The 12,385-nt window shown below is 58.7% G+C and overlaps 2 protein-coding genes across 2 annotated transcripts in view; both read right to left on the reverse strand.

Annotated features, from left to right (window-relative positions):
• Positions 1 to 312: 312 nt before the first annotated feature.
• On the reverse strand, positions 313 to 9,762 carry LOC137161287 (retinol dehydrogenase 8-like). The gene is made up of 7 exons (XM_067560419.1): positions 9,650 to 9,762; positions 6,824 to 6,934; positions 5,731 to 5,892; positions 4,931 to 5,110; positions 4,086 to 4,179; positions 3,119 to 3,302; positions 313 to 1,914 (listed from the first exon to the last, which is right to left on the reverse strand). Exons 2-7 carry the CDS (start codon positions 6,918 to 6,920, stop codon positions 1,684 to 1,686), a joined length of 948 nt encoding a protein of 315 aa, XP_067416520.1. The 5' UTR covers positions 6,921 to 6,934; positions 9,650 to 9,762; the 3' UTR covers positions 313 to 1,683.
• Positions 9,763 to 11,218: 1,456 nt separating this feature from the next.
• Positions 11,219 to 12,385, reverse strand: part of LOC137161288 (complement C3-like) — a 43,621-nt gene continuing 42,454 nt past the window's right edge. The window contains exon 41 of the mRNA XM_067560421.1: positions 11,219 to 12,312. Within this exon, the coding sequence (XP_067416522.1) occupies positions 12,171 to 12,312 (142 nt within the window). The 3' untranslated portion in view covers positions 11,219 to 12,170. The remainder of the gene's footprint in view (positions 12,313 to 12,385) is intronic.

Here is a 12,385-nt window from a genome sequence, read left to right on the forward strand (position 1 = left end):
TGCTAACCCCTGCAGCTGTCTAGTAGAGACGGGGGCTGGGCTTACACCAGGTGTGAACGCAGCGGGCCGGCCCTGGCTGCAGTGGAGTTGCAACCAGGGGCCGGGAGAACAGCCGCTGGTCAGGGGGGTGCAATGGACGTGGCTGGTGCCACGGCTGACCAGCTGTGCAGAATCAGCCCCGCCCTCCCGTCTCTGGCACAGCCTTCCCGTGTGACCATAGGCAACTCACTTAGCCACTCTGTGCCTCAGTTTCCCCTCTATAAAGGGGGGCTAATAGCCATGCCCTACTGTGCAGAGGGAGGATAAATACACTCAGTTGCGAGAGGATCTGCTGCTACAGAAACGGGCCCTAAGTAGCAGGGATGGTGGTATAACGGCCGGCCAGCCGCCGGTCAATGACTCCTGAAGAGCTCCTGCTGGCTGAGACCGTGGCTATCCCATGAACTCCTGCCCCCTCGCAGGCGGTGGCTGTTGGATAGTTCCCAGGACTTAAAAACGGACCCCCCAGCACCATGCTCCAGCACCTCTGTTTATTGAGAGGGACTCCTGCATCCCTCGAGGTTGATCAGCTGGGAGTGAGCGAGTCACTGCCAATGCTACAATCTAGGCCCTGGTTCCTAGCGCTACCGCAGGTGCTGGCCGAGGGGCCAGCTGCTCCCCGGGGGTGAGACTGAGGAGAGGGGGAGAGGATCAGGGAAGTGGCCGTAAGAGGGTGCAGCGCCAGGATGGACAGGCCGCAGGCTGGAAGTCAATAGAAAAATGCTCACCCTCTTTTAGGAGCTGGTGCTTCTCCCTGAGGCATGCCTAAGTGGTGCCAGCTGAACTGCCTCGCTGCCTCCACTCCCTGCCACTGAACCCTTGAGCGTCTTCCCAGTCTGGTTGTGTTAGTACCCGCCCAGCCTGCCGGCAACCGTGCTTCCCTGGATCCAGCAAGTACGGCAGTCAGCCCCTCCTGGGAGGAGCCACCCCTGCCATCTTCCTACAGGCGTCCCTTGTAGCATCACCGGGACACAGCCTGGTGCCCGCTGGCCCCTGTCCCCCAGGCCACAAGCCGTGGCAGACATCGGCTGGGCTGTCTCATGGAGGATATTGATCACCCCCCACAGTAGAAGCAAAACTGGGACCACAAGTGGGTCCAGCAGGGGAGAGAACTTAACACATCCAGATTTCTAGCCCCACCCGTGGGAGGGGAGTGGGGTCTAGTGATTAGAGCATTGAGCCAGGACTCCTGGGTCCTATCCTCAGCTGAGGGTGGGGAGGGGAGTCAGGACTCCTGGGTCCTATTCCCAGCACTGGCGCCTCTACTTTTTAAAAGGTTGTTTTTTAAATCCTTTTAAAACCCCAAATGGATGTAGGAAAAATAAAAGATACAAAAAATCACTTGGTTAAAAGGGGGGTGGGGGGACGAAGAGGGGGTGTTGCTAGCCCCCCCAGTAGATCCATGCTTCTAAATCCACTGCCCTCTCCCCCCACATTGCCTGCTGCGCTGGCACTTCACCCTCTTGGTCCAATGTTTTGTGCTTTTACAGAGGCTGTTCACAATGAAAACTAGGGTCACGTGATGGGGTGGGGTGGGGTGAGGTGAGGTAGGGATAGGGGGTGAGGAAGCTACAGCTGGAGCTGCCGGGGCCTGGGCCCCCGCGCTGTCCAGGGAGGAGGAGGAAGGGGGCTGGTGCCTTCGTCTCAAGGAGACTTGTTATAGGCCAGGTCCCTCCTCTTCCTCCACTGCAGCATCTTGAGGAGGCTGAGGCTGGCTTTGAAGAGCCGGTCGTGCTGGAAGATCAGCTGGTGGAAGGCGTTGAGAGGCAGGTTGCCGCTGGGGTCGGCGTGTTTCAGGGTGGTCATGGGCGTGTAGAGGCTGTTGGTCTGGTAGCGAAAGGGCGGCTTCTCCTCCAGGATCACCTTGGCTGTGTGCTGGGGAGAGCAGAAGAGCAGCCTGCCTGTTAGACACTCGACCCACTCACTGATACGCCCTGGGGCAGATCCCCCACTCGGATAAATCAGCCACAGTGCCCTGGTATTAACGGGCCAGATCCCCAGCTGGTATTTGTACAGCACCTGGCACATTAGGGTCTTGGGCCACGGATGGGGTGCGTAGGTGCTACCTGTAATACACCTAATAAATAATGTACAGCACCTAACACAATGGGGTCCTGGGCCGAGAGTTGGGCTCCTAGGTGCTACCGTAATACCCTGAATAAACAAGGTACAATGCCCAGTGCAATAGGGCCTAGTCCATGATTAGGGCTCCTACGCGCTACCATAATACCCTGAATAAATAATGTACAGCACCTGACACAATAGGGCCCGGTCCATGAGTGCGGCTCCAAGTCGCTACGATAACATAAATGATCATTGCTCCATTGGACGCAGTGGGCCAGACCCCCAGCCGGTGTAAATCAGCACCGCTCTGATTTCCACTTATTACTGGTATGAGTACGGCCTAGGAGCCCCAGGCATGGCCCACGTCCCACTGTGCTGGGAGCTGTACGGACAGAGAACAAAGAGATGGGACCTGCCCAGAAGATCTTACACTCTAAGAAAGCCTGAATCTTCAGCAGGGCTGGGCTGACTTACACCAGGTGGGGATGTGGCCCAGCGAGCTACACCCTGAACCTTTGCCCATATTCAGCAGAGGCCATAGCAGGGTGTTGTAGTGGGCTAAGCACAGGGGTGGGAGCCAAGAGGCCTGGGTTCTGTTCCCAGCTCGGGGAGGGGAGTGGGGTCTGGTGGTTAGAGCAGGAGGCTGGGAGGCATGACTCCTGGGTTCTATCCCAACTCTGCAAGTCCCTCCCCTTTTCCATGCCTCAGTTTCCCCTCTGTAAAGGGGGTAGCTGCGCCCTCCTCAGCAAAAGTGCTTTTCATCTACTGATCTCAACATGCTTGCTTCCCCACTGGCCGCCCTGCCCTTACACAGACCCACACCCCGCCCCACCCTGGCGGCAGATACAGAGGCCAAGCGGGCCCATCGGATCTAACTCCCCACCCCTCTTCCCTGGGTCCCCAGTGGCAGTGTCCATGAGCCTTGCGTGGGGATGGCCACCGAGTCCTGGGTGGCTGGAGCAGAGCGGGTAGCGGGTCAGTGCGAGCACAGAGAGGTGGGGAGACGTCTCCTTACCTCAGCCACCTCGTCCGGGGACTGCCCCAGCGCCGAGAAGACCTCCTTGGAATAAGCCATGTAGAAGCCTTGGAATATGTCCAGCGTCTCCTGGTCGACGGCAGAGAGGTCCATGCTGGCGGCTTCTTCGTAGAGTTTCCTTTCAAACTCGGTCACCACCGGCCCAGGTTCGATCAGGCTGATGCTGGGGGGGAGCAGGAGATGGTGAGGAAAGACATCGCAGCTCCTATATCCAGCCAGGGCCTGGCTCCGGGCCCGTTAGGGGACACGCAGATGGGAGCTGCCCCATGGGGCGGAGCGCGGGGTCGTATAGGCTGTTGTCTCAGCTCTTTAGACCACTGGTCCCTAGAGTTCAGCACCCCACCTGCTACGCCTTCCCCAGCACACCACCCTGCCCTCCTTCCATCCATCCGCCCTCCCGTCTGTCCGTCTGTCCCTTCCTCCCTCTAGCCACCCACTGCTCCATCCCTCCTTCCATCTGCCGCCCCCCCTCACTGCCCCACATCCATCCCTTTCTCCCACCAACTCTGCAGTCCCACCTCCCTTCACTGACACCTAAGACGCCTGGGCCACGTAACCCAATATCCTCCTTACGCCTAGCACGTCCAGCCCTGCGGGTCCCACCCCCAGCACCGCATCAATACCTGCCCTTCCACGCACGCACCATGCACTAGCCCAGCGGTGCCAAGATACCCACAGGAGCTATCAACCCTTCCAGCCGCCCCCGCAGCCTTGGCTGGTCCGGTCCCCTTAAGTGAGCATCCGGGAAGTTCGCAGCGGTGGGGGCTGCCCGGTCGTTCTAACGGATCAATGGAGCTACAGGGCATCTCCCAGCCGCCTGCCTGCAACCCCACAAAGTCTCCAGTGGGGGGGGGGTGGAATGTCCCCCCCCCCCCCCCCTCGCAGTGGGGCTCATCTCCCCTACACAGCCCTGCCCTCCTTCCCCCCTCCCCCCCCCCCGACTTACTTCACACCGAACTTCAGCGCCTGCAGGGCCAGGCTTTCGCAAAACCCCTCCACGGCGAACTTGGAGGCGGAGTATATGTCGTTGAAGAGGAGGCCTGGGGGCAGAGGGGAGAGGGATTCAGCCCCCCGGGGTCAAGCCGTGGGAGGGGAGGGAGCTGGGCTGGCCAAGGGGGCGGCTCTTACTCTGCCGTGAGGTCTGCCCAGAACTTGACAAGGGGTCGGCCGCTGGGGAGCTGAGACCTCTGCCCCGTCGTGCTGGCTGTGATTGTCCCACCAGCTCCGGGGGCTCCCCAGCCCCTCTCCTGACTTACATTTCGATTGGAAGGTCTTTGGGGCAGAGACCAGCTGTTTGCTCGGTGTTTTTACAGGGCCAGGGCTCCCTAGGCATTACCGTAATACACCTAATAAATAACATACATCACCTAGCACAATGGGATCGGTGTTCCCATGGGGGGGAAGCCCAGGGCTCGGTGAGGGGTCCCAGAAGGGGAAGGGGGGGGGGGGAAATCAGTGTCCCGTGGGGGGACAGGCTGGGGCTCAATGAAGGTTTCCGCCCATCAGGAGCCTGGACCTGTCTCCCTCCCCCACACCAAATCAGCCGGTCCCCAGGGGCTGCAGACCCCACCCCCAGCTCACAGACTCCAAGGTCAGAAGGGACCAATACACCCATCTAGTCTGACCTCCTGGCACAAGGCAGGCCACAGAACCTCGCCCACCCACTCCCGTCATAGGCCCCGACCTCGGGCTGAGTTACTGCAGTCCTCAGCTCCTGGTTTAAAGACTTGTAGGTGCAGAGACTTCACCAGCCAGCGAGCCCCGCCCCGTGCTGCAGAGGAAGGTGCCCACCTTGCAGCCCCAGCACGCTGCTCATCACCACGATGTGGCCCCGGCGCCGGCGCTTCATGTCGGGGAAGACCTCGCGCACCAGCCGCACCAGCCCGAAGAAGTTGGTGTCGAAGAGGCTCTGCATGGCGGCGATGCTCTGGCTCTCCAGCGGCCCGATCAGGCCCAGCCCCGCGTTGTTCACTGCAAGGGAAGAGGGGGGGCATCCCCACAGGCCAGCCGGTCACGCGGGTGGGATCCTGGGCTCAATTCCCTCCCCTTCCTCCCCCCCACACACAGCAACCCCAGAGGTGAAGAGCCATAACCTGCCCTCGCACCTGCAGCCGGATTTTTAGTGGGGGTGAAGCGAAGTCACCCAGCTCCTCCGTTTACACCAGCCTCCACTCTGAGACTCACGCCCCTTTACCAACGTGTGTGAGAGCCCAGGACGAGCCACTGGTGTACCCAGGGGACGGGGACAGGATGGGGGAGTTGAGGCGTGAGGGGTGGGGTGGGAATGCGGAATCCACCTGTAAGGTGTACGTTACAGGCTAGAAAAGTGGGTGGAGTCTAAATGGGCGTGTCAATGTGGGTGGAGTCCAAGGTACCCAAGACAAGCCATTCCTTAGACTCCCTCCTCTGGAGGAACCCCCCAGCTGCTCCAGCCCCCAATCCCACACTGTGTCTATGCAGGGAGGGGGGAAGGGAGTGACACTGTCTGCAGGGAAGAGCGCAGCAGTCACCCAACCTTCCCCCACCAGAGGCCTTCCAAGAAAGGCAGCTCACGCCGCCCCGAAGGTTCCAGGCCAGGCCGACTCTCCTACCCAGCACGTCCACTCTCCGGTGGGGAATGCCCTCCACGCAGCGCCGGATGGATTCCTCGCTGGTCACGTCCATCTGGCGGATTTCCAGGGTCTCGTCCAGTGCCGGCCCCGCCTGCTTCTCCAGGGCCTGGCGCTTGTCCAGGTTCCTCATGGTGGCAATGACTAAGCAGAGAGATGGGGTGAGGGGGGAGGCATCAAACCAGCCGGGAAGCTCAGGGACCAACTCCTGTGCTATAAGCCGGCTCAGGCCTGGTCAGTGCTTGGATGGGAGACTCCCAGGGCAAAGACAGGTGCTGCAGGGAGCGGGGCTCAGTAGGGGACGTTCTCCCCTTGCAGGCAAGGCTGGCCGCCATGTCCTGGTGTGGCACAAGTGGGCGCAGGGATGCAGAATGGTGCCATATACCGGGCCAGGGGTTAAACCAGGCTCCTGCCCCAACACAGACGGCAGGGCAGTTTTCACCCGATCCAAGATGTCAGATACAGCTCCCTGCCCCGTCCCATTCGGTTAGTTACATTTGGTCTCCCCAGACTCTCCCTGCAGCTTCGCCTGAACAAAGCCCTCGGCACGTCTTGTCCTAAACGATCATGCGGTGCCGCTGTGCCGCTGTTACCCAGCGGCCAAACCCCACTCCAGAGGTGGCTGCATCTCAGCAGTGGCTGAGCAATCTCTGCATAAACAGCGGCTGTGCCCCACTCCAGAGGTGGCTGCATCTGAGCAATCTCTGCATTAACAGCGGCTGTGCTCCACTCCAGAGGTGGCTGCATCTGAGCAATCTCTGCATTAACAGTGGCTGTGCTCCACTCCAGAGGTGGCTGTATCTCAGTGGTGGCTGAGCGATCCCTGCATAAAGAGTTACCATGCCCCATCCCACCCCAGAGTTGGCTGCATCTCAGCACTGGCTGCATCCATCTCTGCAACAGCAGCCACATCCCACCCCAGAGGTGGCCGCATCTCAGTGGTGGGAGAAGTGATTCTGTACGTAGGCTATAAACTCATGGGGACAAAAGGCCGTAGAAGTAGTAAGATCGTTAACATTCCCCCGCCCAACGCCCCACCTTCCTCCTCTTTCAATCCCCTCCCTGACCGTCTCACCTCGGAATCTCTTCAGCTCATCTTTAGCCAGCCGGACGGCCAGAGCAAGCCCGATCCCAGAGGAGCAGCCAGTCAGGAGCACGTTCCTGCAGGACATCCCTGTCTGTCTGTCTGTCCAGGCAAGAGAAGTCAGGTCAGAAGAGCTCCATGACAGGTGAAGGGAGTGGAATCTAGTGGTTGGAATAGGAGGGTTGCCACTCAGGACCCCTGGGTTCTGTTCCCAGCTCTGGGAAGGGAGCAGAGCCTAGCGGTTACAGCGGGGGGAAGCGTTGGGAATCAGGACTCCTGGGTTCTGCCCCCAGCACTGGGAGGCGAGTGGGGTTAGTGGGTCGAGTGTATGCGGACGTTAGGTGTCAGGCCACTGATCCACTCGGCTGTGCCAGTCCATCCCCCCCCTTCACTGATCGGGTTGTCCTCGGCAGGCAGCACCTTCCCCCGCCAGCCTCTGATCTCATCTCTTCCGCGGGGAGGATTTCCACCAGGTGAAGCGGCGCCAGCCTCAGCCCATCCCCCTCCCGCGGGGAGAACGCGTCATGCAAGTATGGAACCGCCTGAGCCTCTCGCTGCTGCAGCCGGGCCCTGCTCGCCACGCGTCAAACGGGTCGGCCCAGCGGTCGGCGCGCTGGAGAGCGACGAGTCCCACCCCCGGGCGCTGGCGTAGCCGCAGCTAGGTCATACACTTCTGCGGCCCTGGCTCCCATCGCCCAGGGAGGGGGATGCTCTTACGCTGCCAGAAACCTCGCCCCCAATGGCACCGTAGGCTGCGTCTGCGGGGCTATGGCTGCGCGGCTGGAATGCCTGGGGCGTAGCCGTGGCCGTGTCAGCTCTGTCGGGAATCCACAGCACGGGGAGGCAGAGCAGCGCGACAGGACACCTGGGTTCTATTTCCCGGCTTGATCTTTGGTGACCTCGGCCAAGTCACTGCTGCTCTCTGTGCCTCGGTTTCCCCTCTCCTCCTTCGTTTATTTAGGCTCTGAGGAGCAGGGGACTGGCTCTCACCCGGCCCGACGGGCCCCCTGATCTCAGATGGCGTCTCTAGGGGCTCCCACAACACATCTAGTAACTCTACAAACTGGCCAACGACAGGACTCAGTCAACTGATCCCTTTGACAAGCCAGACACAACAGGAGGGAACCAAGGCGGCGTGCCAAGGCAGTCAGTCATTAATAATTAACGGGGCCAGAGCTCCTCCTGGCAACTCCTGCCCTGGATCTCAGTTATTCATGGCAGATCTGTGCCCTGGATCTCTCCCCTGACCCAGTTCAGACTCGGCAAGGCTGGCTCTCAGGCCGTACGCAAAGCTGGGTGGAGAATTATAACCAATCAAAGGCCGGGAGCTTTGATTTCTTTGGGAACAAAGGATCCATCCTGCGGCTCTCGCCCGGCTGAGAATTCCATCACAACTGGGCAGGCGCTGGAGCGGGTAGCTAGAGCTGGCAAAGGGCCATGGGGCAATTAATGATGGGCCCGCGAGGAGGAGCCTCCAGATTTATTGTTCAGTTACGCACGGTTATAACCTCCATTTATCTCAGCCGAGGGGAGAGCCGCTCTTCGAAAAGGGAGCGCGAAAGCCAGGCTTTCGCAGCCGACTCCTGCGTAGGCGGGATAGGCCCGAAACGAAGTCCAGCCGCCCATAGCGCAAAAGGCCCTTGCAACACAACCCTTCTGCCATTGGAATTTGGTAGCACGGTGGCACCCAGCAGACAGAGCTGAGATCGGGGGGGGGGGGGTCCCCCCTAGGCCGAGGCACAGACACAGAGTAAGAGACAGTCCCAAAGAGCTCACAATCTAAAGCGACGGGGAGAGAAAGGAGAACTGGGCTCCATTTCCACGCGTGTGACCTGAGGCGAGTTACGGCAGACCCGTGCCTCAGTTTCCCCATCTGCAAAACAGGGACAACTATAACCCTGCTTACACCCAGCCGGCGTCTGGGCCTCAGCCTAGGGGCTCCTGTAACACCAACAACAGCGAAATGCAGAGGAGGTGTCAGCGTTACACCCAGCCCCGCGGGTCAGAGGAGGCACGGAGTCACGGCAGGTCACCCCAGGATCCAGTGAGGAGCACTGCGGGTCGGTACAAAGCGGACGTGGCCCCCCACGCGCTGGCGGAAAGAGACAGTCCAGGATAACGGGCTGCATGCCTCAAGGGGATGCTCCCAGGGCTGGGTGAGCCTGATCCCAGGGAGCGGAGATGCTCAGCCACTCTGTACTGAACATCGCTCCCTGGAAATTCACGGTGACTGCTCAAAATGGCAACAGCCTCAGAGCACCGCGTCCTTCCCGGGCTCTGCGGAAAATCCACAGCAGCTGGGGGCAGCAGCCGGCCGACTAATCTTGGCTTATTCTAGCACTACATCCTGCAGGGTCAGGCTATGTATAGCTGAGGAGGCTCCTTTCTCCCTGGGAAGGTCTCAGGCGGGTCCCCCATGCTAGAAGGTGGGAAGGGCGTTCCCAGGCCAGCTCCCCAGGGATCCATTCTGTGCTCCCCTGGGTCCCCCTGCTCTCAGACCCACATGGCACCCTGATCTTTCCTGCCCCTCCCGCAGCTTTCCCCCTTCCCCAGTGCACCCCCACACACACACACACACCGCTCCCCTTAGCTCGCAGCTCTTCCCAATGCACCCCTGGGTCCGTCCAGTCTCCGATCCCCACCGCGCCCCAGCCTTTCCCCCGCCAGCCCCCCCGGAATGCCGAGCACAAGGCGACTCCCCTGCGCCCGAGGTGGGTGTGGCCGGGGGGGAGGGGGGGGGAAGAAGCCCCTTGCCCCCTTGCTGCTGGATTCAGCTGCCCTTGGAGCCCGGAGAGCCCAGCCCAGCCCCCCGCCTACCTGCTCCTGCGTGCTGGACCGTGCCCCGCTCAGCCGGCGCCGCCTCCGGCTCCTCCGGGCGAGGGAAACGCCCCGCGAGCCCGCAGCACGCCGGTGCTTGTAGTCCCTGCAACCCGGCCGGGGCGGGCGGCCGGCGAAGCCCAGCCCAGCTCCGTCCTTCCAGCCCGCCCCTGCCACCTGCTGGCCGGCTCAGGCCCTGCCCCCTGCAAGGGAACCCAATCAGGGGTGTACCTGTAAGGTGCTGCTTTGTTATTGTAGCGTTGGCGGGTGCAGCTGAGGCTTTGTTATTGTAGGGTCGCTCATGACAGCCGAGTCCCCGCCCTAGATTGCTTTGTACATACTCACTTTATTTTGAAGTAGCTGAGCTCTGAAGTATTTGTCCAACGCGTGCGTGTGTGTGTGTTTTCTGCCCTTCTGGGGCGCAGTTCCACACAACTGCACCACCGGGCTGCTCATGTATGCATCACGGAGAAGGGACACGATGAAAGCGCACAGCGTCAGTGTGCCGACACCCGCCTGTGCTGGCCGTGATCAGCTGACCCATTTCCAAGCACAACTTTAGTGTGACCCAGCCAGTCCTCTGTGTTCTGACCCGCAAAATGCTTTACAGATTCAAGAAAAGTTTGGCTCAAAATTCTTAATAATAATAAAGGGGGACCCTGCAGACCTACTAATTCTGGTACGTAACCTACGTAAGCTTCTGGACCAGATGACGGGTGGATAATTCATGTGATGCCAATTTTAAAAAAGGCCTCCAGAGGCGACCCCGGCAATTCCAGGCCAGTGAGCCTAACCTCGGTACCAGGCAAATTGGTTGAAACTATAGTAAAGAACAGAATGATCAGACACATAGATGAACATGATTTGTTGGGAAGGAGTCAACATGGCTTTTTAAAGGGAAATCATGCCTCACTAATCTACTAGCATTTTTTGAGGGGGTTAGCAAATGTGGCCAAGGGTGATCCAGTAGACACAGTAGACTTGGACTTTCAGAAAGCCTTTGACAAGGTCCCTCGCCAAAGGCTCTGAAGCAAACTAAGCAGTCAGGGGATAAGAGGAAAGGGCCTCTCATGGACTGGTTAGAAGATAGGAAACAAAAGGTAGAAATAAACGGTCAGTTTTCAGAATGGAGAGAAGTAAATAGTGGTGTCCCCCAGGGATCTGTACTGGGACCAGTGCTGGTCACCGCATACATATATGATCTGGGAAAAGGGGTAAATAGTGAGGTGGCGAAGATTGCATATCATACAAAATTACTGAAAATAATTAAGCAGGGAGCTTGTAAATGAAATAATGCCCATGGCTCTTACATGGCTCTTTCCATCAGCAGAACTCAAAGCGCTTCACAATCTTTGATGGATTTAGCCTCGACCCACGGTGAGGCCATGCTCTCGTGCAGAGGGAGAACTGAGGCGCAGAGAGACCATGTGACTTGCCCAGAGGCAGTGGATTTCAGAGTAGGAAATTAACAGGTTTCCCACATCTTAGGTCAGTGCCTTAACCTCTGGCCCATCCTTTCTTGTTCACATGGGGAAACAGACCAGACCAGACCAGCACCTCCTGTGGAGTCTCTGTTCCAAAACGGAAGTCAATTTATTCTGCAATTATTAGGGTCATCCAAACCCGTCATTCTGGGATAAAGCCATTTTTATTCCTGACTATTATTCATGATTTGTAATAGCCTGGCACCCAGGATGCCACAGTGCTAGGCACTGTACAAACACAGAATGAAAAGACAATCCCTGCCCCACAGATCTTACAGTCTAGAGCATCCACACGAGGCGGTAAGGTTCCCTAGTGTTAGGGGGATATTGGAGTCAATCTAGAGCAGCAGATGAAATAAATCTCCCCCGATGGGGGCTGTTAGCTGTTCCCCTTCTGCAGCAAAACTTTATTCACATTCATGGGCTAGAACAGATATAAACCCAGAGAGATGCCTCAGGACACCACAAAGTTCCTGCAATGAGGATGTACCAAGGATTAACCCAGTTCAATTCAAGCACTGTTGAAGTGTGTCGAGGTGTAAGGAAATGGCAGAGCCCTGGGGTATCTCAGGGGTGGGTACGACCCACACAAGATACGGTTACGTGCTGTGTCCTCTGTCAGTTCACCATTCCTGGCAGGTAGCATGATGACATGTAAAAACATAGACCGTGTCTGGCCCAGAGAGCTCGGAGCACGGTCTCTAGAAATCGCCGCCGAGGGGGTATAACAAGGATAACGGGTTATGGAAAACACAATATCAGGAGCTGTGTGTGTCCACCGCTGCCTTCTACTGGATGAAATTTGAACTGCGTAGCTGTGTGTCATAAGCCCTATGCTCCGAGCAGCTGAAGGAGATTCTCCCGCAGATCCAGAGGTAGGGGATTGCATGCAGGAGGGTGTGAGCCCTCCTTCTGCCGCAGCAAAATATAGAGGGGTTCTGCCGTGACTCCCATTTGTGCTATAAATAGGGTCACGGGAGCTCTCCCCGCAGAAAGGCTGACAGCCGGTGATGTTCCTGGGTCCTCTTCTTCTCAGTCTACGAAGGGCAGCCGTTTGCCACCAGGTGCTGGGCAAACTCCTCCAGCCCCTTGCAGAAGGGACGCAAATGTCCCTGCTGGCATTCCATGGGGTTTGGCCACAGCTCAATCCAGGAGCTGCTCCCAAGCAAGTAGGCCATCCTGGGAAACGGAGCAGGATGCAAAATTAACACAGCCCTGGTGGGCAGAGATCACGGGGCCCTAAGGAGACCCA

Source organism: Emydura macquarii, unplaced genomic scaffold (assembly GCF_026122565.2).
Source record: "Emydura macquarii macquarii isolate MOO-44397 ecotype Brisbane River unplaced genomic scaffold, CSIRO-AGI_Emac_v2 contig_2292, whole genome shotgun sequence".
NCBI lineage: Eukaryota > Metazoa > Chordata > Testudines > Chelidae > Emydura > Emydura macquarii.